Source organism: Mus musculus, chromosome 2 (genome assembly GCF_000001635.26).
Source record: "Mus musculus strain C57BL/6J chromosome 2, GRCm38.p6 C57BL/6J".
NCBI lineage: Eukaryota > Metazoa > Chordata > Mammalia > Rodentia > Muridae > Mus > Mus musculus.
The window spans coordinates 23,190,012-23,204,422 of record NC_000068.7 but is presented as its reverse complement, the minus strand read 5'-3'; the positions used below and the strand labels follow the sequence as shown (position 1 = coordinate 23,204,422).

Sequence of the window (14,411 nt, the reverse complement as noted above, 5' to 3'; positions counted from 1 at the left end):
AGTTTGAAGGTAAACAATTTCAAATGGTCATTACTGTTGTTTATTCTATAATATCAAAGTGCAGACAGTGAGAATTCAGAAGTTCAGTCAGAGAAAGTTCACTACAGGATGTTGATCCAGAGTGGAAGGGACATTCTCAACCAGAAATTCCGGAAACTGCTCCAACTTTCCCAGTCCACTCCTGCAGGATATTCTCAGCATCTGGTTTGGTATCTCTCTGCTATTTGTTCTCTTACTTAGCATCTGGTTTGGTATCTCTCTGCTATTTGTTCTCTTACTTGGTAGCCTGAGGGACTGTTCTGCTGCTCTGCCAAGAGACCCCACTGGGAACTCCCCTGCCTTAAAAGGGCCTTCCACAGTTTCTCTTGGATATTTTGTGCACTTGGCTGGATGTTTTGCTTTCTACCACCTGTCATTTACTTTTTAGTCTTTAAAAAAAAAATACTGAGTTTATTTCACATGTATATTTGTGTCTCGCTACCATTTCCACATCTGACCTCCACTATTACTATGTCCTATCATAATGTTCTATACACACTTAAAACGGAGTAAAGGGTGAAGTCCCATCCTTGAAAACTAAACAGGCATTTTAGACAACACATTCTTGGCAATTGAATCTGAACATTTATCAAACACAGTAGGTAAAGTTCTTACTTGGCATTATAAAAAGGTCAGCCAGATATCAGCTATTACAGAAATGAAGTAAGACTGAATATTTCAAACTGTTTAAACCATTTTCTTAGAGACTTCCTCTGTGGGGCATTGGGCTATACAGTCTGGTTTCCAGTCAAGCTGAGGTCTGAACCCCGGGTCCCAGTGGTGATAATTCACCTACATGGGACGGAAGGAGTTCTCTCATGTCTCCTGGAACTCAAGGCTCCTTTCGAAGTTATCACCTCCTCAGCCCCTCAAGAGAAGCATGGTTAGTAGTCTGACCTTCATACTAAACTCCTCCCCAGTTACCTAGCAACAGTAAGATAAAGCAGCCCACTATAAGAGGGGCTGTTTGGCCCCTCCTCACTCTCACTCCTCTGTCTTCTCCTCTCCTCTCTTCCTCTCTCTCCCTTATTCTCTAGGCTTTATTCTCCCTCTCTCCTTTCCCCCTTCTTTCCTCTTGGCCATGGCTGGCCTCTCTCTCTCTTTTAACTTCTCTCCTTCCCCCTGCCTTTCTATAATAACGCACTAAAACCATAGACAGTCTCTGCTCATCAAGGCCTACTGCACAGATTCGCCTGTTTGGGAACCTCTCTCCGTCAGCCCTTTCTCCCATAACCCGGGGGGCGACAGGATGTTTCCCTGCCCTCCCTGTCCCCCCTGCCCCTCCCTCTCGGGAGCTGCCCCTTGTCCACCACCCCCAACCCCGTCTAGTGGGGTCAGCGGCTCCGTGGCCCAGTGGAAAGCATCAGGCAGCCCTCCCGCATCCGCCTGCCCAGAGCATAGGAGGAACTCTGGCCGGACATGTGCTATCCTCCCTTCTCCCCTCTTCTCCTGCCCCCTTTTAGTTCCCACATTCCTCCACTACCAGAAATCTTGTACGGCCTCCTGGTCAGTCATCAGGAACAATTCTTCAGATAATTAATGAACTTGGCTTCCACTTTGGGAAAAGAACCACCTTTTTCTATACTTGCTTGCATTTTTGCCTTGATGTCTTCCACAGAACCAGTCCTTTTGGTGTTTTAGTTTTTTCCTGTTTTTTTTTTTTTTTTTTTTTTTTTTTTTGAAGGACTCTTGATCCCTTGATCGTGGTATTGACAGTTTTAAGTCTTTTCCATTTTAGCTTGGTTTTTGTGCATTTTTGGCTGGGGTATCTTGTACACATTTCTTCACTTGAACCTTTTCTTCAGTTTCCTCTCATCAAAATCACCATTGTCATCATCATCATTGTCATCTTTTCCCTCCTCCTCCTCCTTCCTTCCTTCCCTTTCTTCTTTTCTTCTCCTCCTCCTTTTTCTTCAAGTTTTACCTTTTTCTGTAGAACCTTGTTGCCACCTCCAGGAGCAGACCACTTTCCAGACACGACTAAGAGTTTTACATTCTCATCTTCACCTTCTGACTCTGCCTCTTCCTCTACAGCATCTAGGTGCACCCTGAACCACACTTCAACCTTAAAACCACGGTTATTTTGAAGCCCCCAAAGGAAACTGTTGGTTGTACAGATATTTTCAAAGTTACCAGTGTTACTTTAATTGGACTGCCTTCATCGTTCATTGCTTGTCTTTACAATGTGTGACACATCTTCTGGCCCTGCCCCTAAACTGAGTTTCTTAATGATAACTCATGCTCATTTTCATCATTATCCACTTTATGTGATAGTCTTTGTCAGCCTTTAGTTCACAACCAAAAAATTAGTTCTGAGGCCTAAGAGGGCCCATGTCCATTGAGTCTTCCATGAGGTGGAGGTGTGCACTTCGGTGTGGGAGAAACTGGATGGAAAACAACTGCCTGCTGTTCCACAGAACAGACCCGCAGGACGGAATCATGCCCGCTTTTTAGTCTTTTAATTTGGCTTGCTGTATACTTAGCAGTTTGCTTTCTATTGCTATGATAAAATTAATGAAAAATAGCAACCTGGCAAGGAAAGGGTTACAACCCTAACACTAAGGAAAGCCAAGACAGGAACTAAGATGACAACTTTGATAAGGAAAAATCATCCTCTATTTCTTACACCCAATCTATAGTATGTTGTCACAATCCCCTAAGAATTATTGTAATTATTTTCCTATTAACATCTACAATAGCAGAGCTCAACCTGTGAGTCACAATACCTTTGGGGATCAATGACACTTTCACAGGGCCACCTAAGACCATCAGAAAATATATTTACAATTCATAACAGTAGCAAAATTAGTTATAAAGTAGCAACACGGGGCTGGAGAGATGGCTCAGCAGTTAAAAGCACTGATTGTTCTTCCAGAGGTCCTGAGTTCAAATCCCAGCAACCACATGGTGGCTCACAACCATCTGTAATGAGATCTGATGTCCTCTTCTGGTGTGTCTGAAGACAGCTATAGTGAACTTAAAATATAATAAATAAAAATAAATCTAAAAAAAAAGTAGCAACAAAAATAATTTTATCATTGGGGTCATGAGGGTCACAGAATTGCAAAGGTTGCAATCTATCCTAAAAGTATGGATTTAAATATAACCACCAGAGTGCTCTAAACTTTTATCAGACTTTGCAGTATACTCTTATCAAGTTCCTTTGTTTGAACAACTCCCTTTTGCATTTTTTTCAACAAGTCTGAAGGTGATGCCTTCTCAAGGCTTTTGTCTGAGGCTGCTTTATTTCTGAAGGTCAGCTTTATCGAGTGCAATATTCTTGGCAGGCAGTGTTTTAACTCAGCACTTTGAATATATTATACTATTTTCTTAATCTGCCAAGATTCTGCTATCTACTGTTAGGCATAAAAAATATTCTTCATGTGAACTGCTTTTCTCTTGATTTCTGTCCTTCACTGTCATTTCACTGTATAACCAGGTAACTCTGTAAAATACCTTAAAATAACTTTTATATCTTTCTACAGGTTGGAAAGTATTTTTGTTCTGTATTACCTCTTCAAATAAAATTTCTAACCCATTTTTTCTATGCCCAACTCAACAGCTCCAATGTACATTCCCTTTCTGTTGTGTCCCAAATCCTGTTTTCATTCCTCTTCTTTTCATTCCTCTTCCAGTTACACTTAATTGTTTATGTGTGGGCACCAGTAGAGGTGAGAGGAAAACTTCAATTTGTCTTGGCTTTGCTGTTGGTGTCATAAAACACAGCAAAACTAACTTGGAGAGGAAAAGATTTGGCTCATCCATCTCAATCACAGCCAATGAGGGAAGTCGGGGCAGGAACTCAGATAAGGACAGAAGCAGAAACCTACAAGAGAGCTGCACCACAAGCCTGCTTTCCAGGTTTATATCCAGAAACCTTCCCTGTGCCTCCCAGGTACACCTGCAGAGATGTCACCACTTGCAATGGGCTTGGTCCTCCAAACGGATCACAAATCACTAAGACTCAAGACTTGCCTTAGGTCAATCCGATGGAGACATTTTATAACTTGAGGCCCCTCTTTCCAGTTGACTCTAGTTTGTGTCAACTTGATAAAACAAACCCCTACAAGAACAGTTGGTTCTCTGCTTGTACCATGTGTATGGCTTAATGTCATCAGTCCCAGCAGCAAATGCTTTACACTTGAGTCCTTTCACTGGCTCCTGATTTTTTTTCATTTTCATTTGTTAGGGGGCTTTTTTGTTGCTGTGTTAATTTCTCACAATTTTATTGCTACTGCTCTCTACCACCATTTTATGCTTCACTCACAGTATGTATAAACTCAAAAGATTAAAAAAATTACTTAAATCTATTAAATTGCTCTAACTTCAAAATTACTACCTTGAGGTTTATATTTTCAAAAGGGGTGCTATATATTCTTTGCCACTGACAGTTAAAATTTCCCCTTTTATCTAGTAGTACCTTGACTTGCATCTTGATTTGCTATTTTTCTAATTGTTTCTGGCCTACTGCCTGCTCACTGAAGCTGTGCTGAATCCAACCTCTGTAGCCTAACTTTGCAAAATGGCATTCCATAGTAAGCCTCCCCAGGTCTTCTGTTAAGATTCTTAAGGTCACGATCACTGGAGCTGCAGAAGAACTCTAAACCTAGAACTACCGTGGCTGGATGTGGCATTCAGAGGGAACGGAATCAAGACTGCCGAGGGCTGAGGCATACCTGTTGCTATAGGTTACTCTGAGCTGATGGCCATTACAGTCAGTCACCATCTCACTGTCACCACGGGAAAGTGTCCGTGGGGATCTGTGCAAGCCCAGTATTAGAGTCTGAAACCGGATTCTGTACTTTCTTCCTTTGTCCCCACGGAGAGCATGTATCTTCATGCTCTGCTGTTGAGATGTGGGCAAGTGTAACCTAAGTAATGCACAGCTGTCTTTCTATCATTCCCAACTTAGGATGCTGCAACCAGGCTTGCTTGATACACGTCAAGGTATTTTCACATACAATGAATGATTTAAGTGGGTGTTCATGCTGGGAGATAGAAACAGGAGAGACCAATTCTCATAATTCAATTCAGGCATTTGGATGGCATTGAATATGAGCTCAAAAAAGCTTAAAATTCTTTTCTAAATTCACTCTCCTTAAAATGCTTCAGTTGGAATGTGATAAAATATATCAGGATAAATTCATTTTTATTTGAAAAGAGTCAACTACAAACCTCAACGAAACCAAAACAACCAACCATTCTATGACTCCAGGAATTAACAAGAGACCTACAAAAAAGTATGACTTGTTTCTTCATGAAAATCACTAAATTTAACCCAGAACATGATTCTTTGGTGGTCCTGCCAACTCAGGGCAGCTCCTAGTCCCAAGTTCAAACCAGGGTGAAGAAAGACCCTGTAAATAAGATATGTGTGCCAAGAATGATGCACCCAGAGGCTCAGGTGGAAGGATGTCAGTTGGAGGCTAGCCTAGGCTACAAAACAGAACTTTCTGGAAAGGACTCCAAACTAAACAAACAACAAAAAACAAGCAAACAACAAAAGAACCCACCCCAAGAAAAATATAAAAAAGGCTTATCCTCATTTCACCAGAGAACTCAGCTGCCTTGATGTAGTACTGACTAAATCGGATCGCAATGATCAGCCGCTTACTAGCCTAAAACTGTTGGCTACTCTGCAAGATACAATCAGTGTGATCTTTCTGTGATATGAGAAACCCAGAGGACGTTGATAATCACTTCATGAAATATCCTAGGTTTACCAGACATACAGAGCAGAAAATTCTCCAGCTAATTATATCTACACTTGGTTATTAAAGTCTTTGCATACACACAAAGTAGAAGCAATAAAACCAACTAAACTCAAAAGCCACAGTAAACTTGCTATATAATTTACTGAGACTGGGATTCAATTTGGATGTCGATAGTGAAACAGCACTTTTATGTTGAATAGTGATGAAGCTGAAACTTTACATAATACAAGATACAAAACTGTGTAGTCACTTTGAATTTTGAAGGCTTGAAAAAAATTGTCCTAAAACCTAATTGAGGTAATTACACAATTTTAAAAAGGGGGTGGGGGGGTCTTTGGTATCTATATTTACAATGGATATGTTTTATAACATGAAAATTACAGCTCTATGGGACTGTAAAAATGTCTGAAGTCAGGTTAGATAAAACACCGATGTTTTTCCATATGTGTATGCATGAATATGTAGAGAATGAGGGCACAAGAGAGAAAGAACAAACACATGAACATGAGTGACAATGGAGACAGCAAAAAGCAGTGAAAATTAAAACCTGTTGGTCTTAATCAATATAATGGAGCTCTATCAACATTTTTCACTTTGAAATTGTGAAATTTGTGTGTATCAAAAATTTAACATTAAAAAAGGTCAAAATATCATGTAACAAGGTCCCTTTAATTATATCTATCTTCTTTAATAAGGACCATGAACATCCTCAATAAGAAAACAATGTAATTTTAATAGTTCCTTCAAGAATGTAACTTGGTTGTAACACCAATAAAATGCACTCACACTATGGTCTACTGATCTGAATATGAAATTACCTTGTAAACCCTATAATGTGCAGATGGAACAAGCCTTCCAATTCTGACAAGGCGACAGAGAAAGATCATTTTTGAAAGGAATTGAGTTTTTGGTTTCATTTTGATTTTGAGATTCAATGTAATTATACAGATATTCAGAATATAATGTTACTTGTTTACTTCATAAAATATTGTTGTTCTGAAACAAATCTTGTCAGTGAGATAGTAATATTTGAAAAAATGGGCATACATGCTGCATTTTTAATCCATTACAATCATTTAAATTCTGAGTATATCGTCATATTTACAATTCAAATAGTTTCTTTTAAAGGCCATTTTACAAGGTCAATCAAGAACATAATTAAGTACATCTCAATGGCATTTCTACTAATGTAAGTAGAAATGATTTATCCACAGCATTGTTTTCCCCACAGAGAAATGTTACTATCAGGAGATGGTAGCTTTTCAAATTTACCTTCCAAAAAAAAAAAAAAAAAAAAAAAACCTTACCAATAGATAAAGGCACAATTTTTACTCACTTGGAGTAATTACCCACAAAATGATTGCTTGCTTTCAACATGATTGATTGACATTTTTCAATGTCTTTCTTTAATCCTGACAGTTCTTTATTTATCCTTTCACGTATTTGCTATGAGTTACTAATCTCCAATGGTATCATCACAGGAATAACCAAAATCAAATAATGGGACAGAAGATTGACAAAGTGTTTCACATCCTTGAATTATATACCAAGTCAGGAGTGGGGGTTGAAAAATGTTGCAAAGGAGACTGCAGGACTAAGTATATTCTTGTAATAAAACCAGCAATATCAACAGAGTTATCATCTCACTTCCAATTTCTTTCCCTCAAGAACAATTTGAATCTCTTTGGCATCCAAAGTCTCATAGGTCAGCAATGCTTCTGCCAGGTTCTTATGTTCTTTCGCATGTGTTTTCAAGATATGTTTTGCTCGTTCATATGACTCCTGAAAGAGAAAAACAAGTCATATAAGAAAGTATAGAGATGCAAAAAACATAGGTAAGAAAAATATAAAACTAATGTGGTTTAAAAAACATGTTGATTATGGCCTAGTCGGCCATCACTGGAAAGAGAGGCCCATTGGACACGCAGACTTTGTGTGCCCCGGTACAGGGGAACGCCAGGGCCAAAGTGGGGGAGTGGGTGGGTAGGGGAGTGGGGGTGGGTGGGTAAGGGGGACTTTTGGTATAGCATTGGAAATGTAAATGAGCTAAATACCTAATAAAAAATGGAAAAAAAAAAAAAACATGTTGATTTATACTTTAAAAAAGCATTTAAAAGTTTTGTTTAAAATGCAAATTATTTGTACATAATATAAATAGTATATGCAATGCATTACAATAGAAGAATTCAGAAAATGTTTCAAAAGAGCCTTTGCCTTTCCAAAATGTTCATTTTGTCAGTTTTAACTACTAAGGCATTTCTTTTTTTTACCCCCCAAAGCAGCTAAAGCCTGGCTGTGTCCTTGGAAACCTGCTTTCCTGAAGTTCTTACTCTCATGCTAGATGCTTCCCTGTTCCCACCACCATTTCCCTATCATCAGTAGCCTACCTCTTGCAGAAAACACTACTCCCAAGGAGTAAACCATCTGAATACTGCTACCAAAGCCCCTTCACGCCATCTAATTAATACTGATTACATTCCTCATTCAATAGGCACTGCGCCTCAGTGAGGTCTTTTTACCTTAAGGGATGAGCAACTTCAGTATCTAAGAATATATAAGCAACCTTTCTAGTAAGCTCCAGACCAACATACCTATTTCTAACTTAAATCTTCATTATGGTGTCCAAATTGAATAACTTCTCATTAGAAAAAAACAATCTACCTACACCAACAGTTTACATCCCAGTTTCGTCTCCATGTTCTTCAGGTAACGGCATAAACAATATAGTTACCAGAGGCAGAAATCTGAAAAATGTTTCCAGCTGCTCTCTTACCTTTTATAACTGATACCTAATGTTTTAAGTCTACATTTTCTTGAAGATGATTTCAAATGTACTATGAAGCCAAAGGTGACCGCGAACTTTCAATCCTCCTGCTTCTACCTTCTAGATGCTAAGATTACAGGCATGTGCTCACAGGACTCGTTTCTGTGGTGCCTGGAATTGAACCCAGTGCTTTGTACATGCTAGGTAATCCCTAGCAACTGAACCACATTACCAAATCTTCATCATTATCTCTTGAACACACTCAGTATGTCTTTGCCTGCTGCATTTTGCACGGTGAGATTTAAAAGCCTTAGTTATCATCACTCATTTTTGTTTGCAGTGCTGGGGATTAAACCCCAAGGCATTTCATAAGCTAGACAAGCACACTCTACCAATGAACGATACCTCCCTTATTATTATTTTTAAAAATACTTGGGCACATCTTGTATTAAAAAAATAACAATTAAAAAAAAAAATCAAGCTCAGAAAAATATTACCCGTAGAAGGATTCTTATTTCTTGTTCAATGGCTGATTGAGTTTCAGGACTTAGTTTTCCTGTATCACTGTAGGTCATAACTCCAAGCTAATATCAAAGGGGATAAATTAAACAAATTACTATCAAGAAATGGAGCACAGTAACTACCAGCCTATATATAAACAAATGTATGTGGCAGTATGAGAAAAAAAATGCAACATAAAATGTTGAGTGCAATGAAGTGTCATTCTTTGGAAACCATAAAGATAAAACAAAGTAGCAAACGTGAATAGGATATAAAAGTTTAAGTCCTTTTAAGTGTCTTCTCAGAAAACCCTAGCAGTTCTCCCAAATATAGCAATTCACTTCTTGTGCCTCATGGAGAGCAATGATAAAGTAGGAATGTGAAATATTGAAAATGTAAAATAGAAAATTTAGAAAGATGAGCTAAATAATTTATTTTATACTTTCTTATTAGTTCATGATGTTTAAGCAGAAGAAAACCTATTACTAGTCAGAGCAGTGCTTAGAATAAGTCATAATCAAATTAGGAATCAGACAAGGAAAGGAATGTTATCAACTCATAAATCTATCAAAGGACCACATGGTAAATCCAACTACCTTTTCACTCATTCCAAATTTGGTAACCATCCTCTTAGCAATTTTTGTTGCATTATCAAAATCACTAGAAGCACCTAGATTAAAAAAATAATAAACATAATTTGAAATATCTTTAAAAGAATGAATATTAAAAACTTGAAGAAAATACTCTTATCAAAAACCAACCAGTTGTAATATGATCAGTTCCAAATATGAGTTCCTCTGCCACTCTTCCTCCCATGCTAACATCCATCTGTGCAAGCAGCTGGGCTCGAGTTTCATTCCATCTGTCATTCTCAGGCAACAGTGATACCTATACAATTTAATAATAATGGAAAGGCATTCAGACACACTTCTGAAATAAGTTTACATTCATAACTAAAGTTATTTAATTTCCTCCCTCAGACAGTATGATAATGCTGAAAGCCAAGAGCATGGTCAGCAAATAACTCAATGACAAAACCAACATGAGAAACAATAGGTGCATAACGCTGCAAGTGGGCTTTCTCCTAGCTGCACAAAAACACATAAGATTCAAGACTGAAACATGTACTAACAATTATCTTGGAACTATGAAACCAGCCACTAAGACATATAATGTATGTGTAGTAGCTTACTTAGATATTTAAAAATTATAGTCAATAGTGAGTCTTCCATTGCATTTTAGTATAAATATGTTTACATCTGAAATACATTATGAAACCAATTTGAAAGAAAATTACAGCACATAGATCTTACTTCAGTGGTGTTCACAAAATCAAAAGGGATAAAAAATCATTAGGAATTTGCAATCTCTTATATATGCTTCTAGAAAGCTGTATTTGAAAATGAATTTTAAAAGAAGAAAATGAGGTATATTAAGCAAGGTGGTTCAAATATGTGTTCTCAGGATTTGTGAAGGCAAGGCAGGAGGATTACAAGTTCTAGAGAGACTACAATTTCATGGAGAGTTCTAGGCCAATCTGAGCTACTTGAGAAGAGAAACCCTGACTCAAAGAAAACAAAACTAGTAAACAAAAACAAACAGGTACACAGCTCAGTGGTGAGAGTTTGATTCATATGCATGAGTCTCTGAGTTCCAAGCACAGTAATGGGAGGAGGGGTGAGGAAGGGCTATAAGAAACTTACATGTCAGAGACTGCCCCACCTGGGGATCCATCCCATAATCAGCCACCAAACCCAGACACTACTGCATATGCCAGCAAGATTTGGCTGAAAGGACCCTGATATAGCTCACAGTATTCTATAGGATGGAACACAGGGCCCCCAGTGGAGGAGCTAGAGAAAGTACTCAAGGAGCTGAAGGGATCTGCAGCCCTATAGGTGGAGCAACAATATGAACTAACAAATACCCCCAGTGCTGGTGTCTCTAGCTGCATATGTAGCAGAAGATGGCCTATTCGGCCATCATTGGGAAGAGAGGCCCCTCGGTCTTGCAAACTTTATATGCCCCAGTACAGGGGAATGCCAGGGCCAAGAAGTGGGAGTGAGTGGGTAGGGGAGCAGGGCGAGGGGAGGGCATGGGGAACTTTCGGGATAGCATTCGAAATGTAAATAAAGAACATATATAATAAAGAAAAAAAAACTTACATGCCCAAGTGTTGGCCCTCGAGGCATGATTGTAGCTTTATTAATTGGCATTGCATCCTTTGTGTAATATGCAATAATAGCATGACCAGATTCATGATAGGCTGTTATAGTTTTGTTTTTGTTATCAATTTCCACACTTCTTCTTTCTGGTCCTAAGATAAGCAACATATAGGACAGTATACTATATTATATACTATACCATACCCAGTATAGGCTGCATATGGTAGCCTATAATCCTATCACTCCAGCGGCAAGAGAATAGTAAGTTTCAGGTTAGACCATGAGTCTCTGTGGTAAGAAGAAAGTCAACAGATAAACCACACACAACTCACGGGGGTGGAAGGGAAGACACACACACACACACATACACACAGAGAGAGAGAGAGAGAGAGAGAGAGAGAGAGAGAGAGAGAGAGAGAGAGAGAGAGAGAGAGAGAGAAAACAGAGAGAGACAGAGCGAGAACACGCACGCACTCCTTATGGAGGATGGAGGCATGGTGGTTAGAAAGCTGAGGCAGGATGACTAGCTAAAGTTCCCAGCCAGCCTGAAAGGTGAGGGCCAGTTGATCAGCTTGGAATATAGAATGAAAGTCAGTCTCAAAAATAAAAAACTAAGACAGAGTAAAAACAAAGAAAAAGATGAACTGCAAGAGAAGTCGTGAGGAAGGAAGACATACCCATTAGAATTTTATCCTTGGAAAACTCTAGTTCCTTCATGGTAACCATTTCTTTTCCATCAACTGCTGCCTTTAGTGCAGCTTGGTTCACAAGATTCTCCAACTCTGCTCCAGAGAACCCAACAGTCCCTCGAGCTATGATTTCTGGATCAACAGCTATAGAGAAAGAGAACATAATACATCTCTTATCAGTTCAAGCTCTTCCCATTCAACTTACATTTTGAAGGTAGAAAGAACACAACTACTCCAAATTACAACCTAAAACACGTATCTTAAAACTAAAACTGAACTTAAAACTTAAACAACAAAATATACCATTTTAAGTTAATGTTATTAATTACTATTAATTAATATTATTAATAATAAATTATCATTTCAATAATAAAACTTCCAGAAGAGGTCTAAGTTTTACTAGCTTTCTGAAAACAACAAAAAGCAGTTACTAAGTGGAATTAGAAACTCGAAATATAACCAATGCTGGGCCTGGAGAGATGTGCCAGCAGTTTAGAGTACCAATTGCTCTAGCAGAGGACCCAGGTTCAGTTCTCAGCACCCACAGGGCAGCTCCACTTCTGGCCTCTATTGGTACTGCACATATATAGTAAAAAATAAATACATGCAGACAGAACAGTTATACACATAAAAGATAAAAATAATCATATCTTAGATACACTCTACATTAGATACACTCTACATGATTGGCCACAAATGAAAATGCAAGCCCACAGTTCAAATTGTTTTCTCTAAAATTTCACCTTGAAATGCCTTGGTCTCTCCCTGTGATGGGAGATATCCTTGAAAACCCTGCAGCGCCGGGTGTGGTGGCGCACGCCTTTAATCCCAGCACTCGGGAGACAGAGGCAGGCGGATTTCTGAGTTCGAGGCCAGCCTGGTCTACAAAGTGAGTTCCAGGACAGCCAGGGCTACACAGAGAAACCCTGTCTCGAAAAACCAAAAAAAAAAAAAAAAAAAAAAAAAAAAAAAAAAAAAGAAAACCCTGCAGCTTTCAAGCGTTCCATATTTCTATATGCCTTTGTTTCATAGTTTGTTTTCTTCCTAAATGGAGCCTATTTTTTGTATTTTACATTTTGATTTAAAAATCACACATACACGGTCATATATACATGCATTTAATACACACATACATATATGCATGTCCATAAACCCCAAACCAAATTTCCTTTGGAATCGGGATACAAGAATAAGATAATATCCTGTATACACACACACACACACACACACACACACACACACACACACACACACCACACACACATATACTGAAGCACACACATTTAAATGGGTATAAAGAGGAGCAAAAAATTAACTGGTCTGAGATATAAAAGACCATAAAGGTCCAAATAAGGACCAAACAGAATGGTTAGATATTTCCATCTTCCTGAAATAACAGTATTTGAATTAAGAAATTGGACTCACATTTATCAAACTTTATCTTGTTGAGATACCATTTCAAAATTTCAGTTCGACCCTTCACATCTGGCCTTGGAACTGTAACTTGCATATCAAAACGACCAGGACGTATTAAGGCACTAGGGGAAAAATGAAAAGTATATAAATTAATAAGCCAAAGATGCTAGCACACATTCAACATAATGGGAAAACAATGACAACCAAAGATAAGAAAGAATTCTGAATATAAATGTTCAGACAGTTCCCTCAGAAGGTCAGAAGTCATAAGTCAAGGCTCACAGGAACTACACACCCATAGTCACAAAACTCAAGAAGCTAAGGAAGGAGGGAGGCCCAGGACTTCATAGTCTAACCTGGTGTGAAATAACAATGAATAGAAGGAAGGAGAAAGGTTCCCATGGATATTATATGTGCCACTCAGGTAGCATTCTCTCTCTTCTCCCTATTTAGAGACCCTTCAGATCACTGGTTCCCTACTGTGTTCCTCTCTATTGCAGCTGTAGCTCCTCTCCAATGGTCCTTTTATACTTTCTTAGTTTGTGCAGCTATTTCAGGTTAGGTACTCACATCTGAAGACTTTCAACTGGATGCATGGTTTCTATATCAATCTATCATAGATTTTTTTTTTTGACTAATGATATATGCCTTTTTTAGACAGGGTTTCTATATAGTCCCAATAGTTCTTGAACTCAATATGTAGCCCAGGCTGGCCTCAAACTCACAGAGATCTGCCTGTCTCTTCCTTCCAAATGCTGAGATTAAAGGGGTGTGGCAAGATACCCAACATATTTTAACTGTCTACCTAAACATATCTATAATATGTGTAAGTCTGTGTCTCCCTTCCAGTTTGGTGATACTTCCCCAAAGAACCAGAGAGAGAGAGAGAGAGGGAGGGAGGGAGGGAGGGAGGGAGGGAGGGAGGGAGGGAGGAAGGAAGGAAGGAAGGAAGGAAGGAAGGAAGAAAGAAAGAAAGAAAGAAAGAAAGAAAGAAAGAAAGAAAGAAAGAAAGAAAGAAAGAAAGAAAGAAACCTTAACACCGGGCATGAGTTTGTTGGTCAGAGTTGTCCAAGAAACTCTCAAAACATTATAAAACAGCTATTGTCCTTGCCTGCCCCAGCAG

General features: G+C 38.7%; 1 protein-coding gene and 1 pseudogene across 2 annotated transcripts in view; both read right to left on the bottom strand.

The window, feature by feature from the left end:
* Positions 1,511-2,483, bottom strand: Gm13423 (predicted gene 13423; annotated as a pseudogene).
* The window catches only part of Yme1l1 (YME1-like 1 (S. cerevisiae)), a 43,819-nt gene continuing 34,570 nt past the window's right edge, over positions 5,163-14,411 (bottom strand). Inside the window, exons 13-19 of one of the 2 annotated variants that reach the window (NM_013771.5) lie at positions 13,298-13,410; positions 11,861-12,016; positions 11,184-11,335; positions 9,780-9,906; positions 9,615-9,688; positions 9,015-9,101; positions 5,163-7,535 (exon numbers count right to left, since the gene is read on the bottom strand). In NM_013771.5, the coding sequence (NP_038799.1) occupies positions 7,392-7,535; positions 9,015-9,101; positions 9,615-9,688; positions 9,780-9,906; positions 11,184-11,335; positions 11,861-12,016; positions 13,298-13,410 (853 nt within the window). In that variant the 3' untranslated portion in view covers positions 5,163-7,391. The remainder of the gene's footprint in view (positions 7,536-9,014; positions 9,102-9,614; positions 9,689-9,779; positions 9,907-11,183; positions 11,336-11,860; positions 12,017-13,297; positions 13,411-14,411) is intronic. The other variant, XM_017318939.1, reaches the window with a different exon arrangement.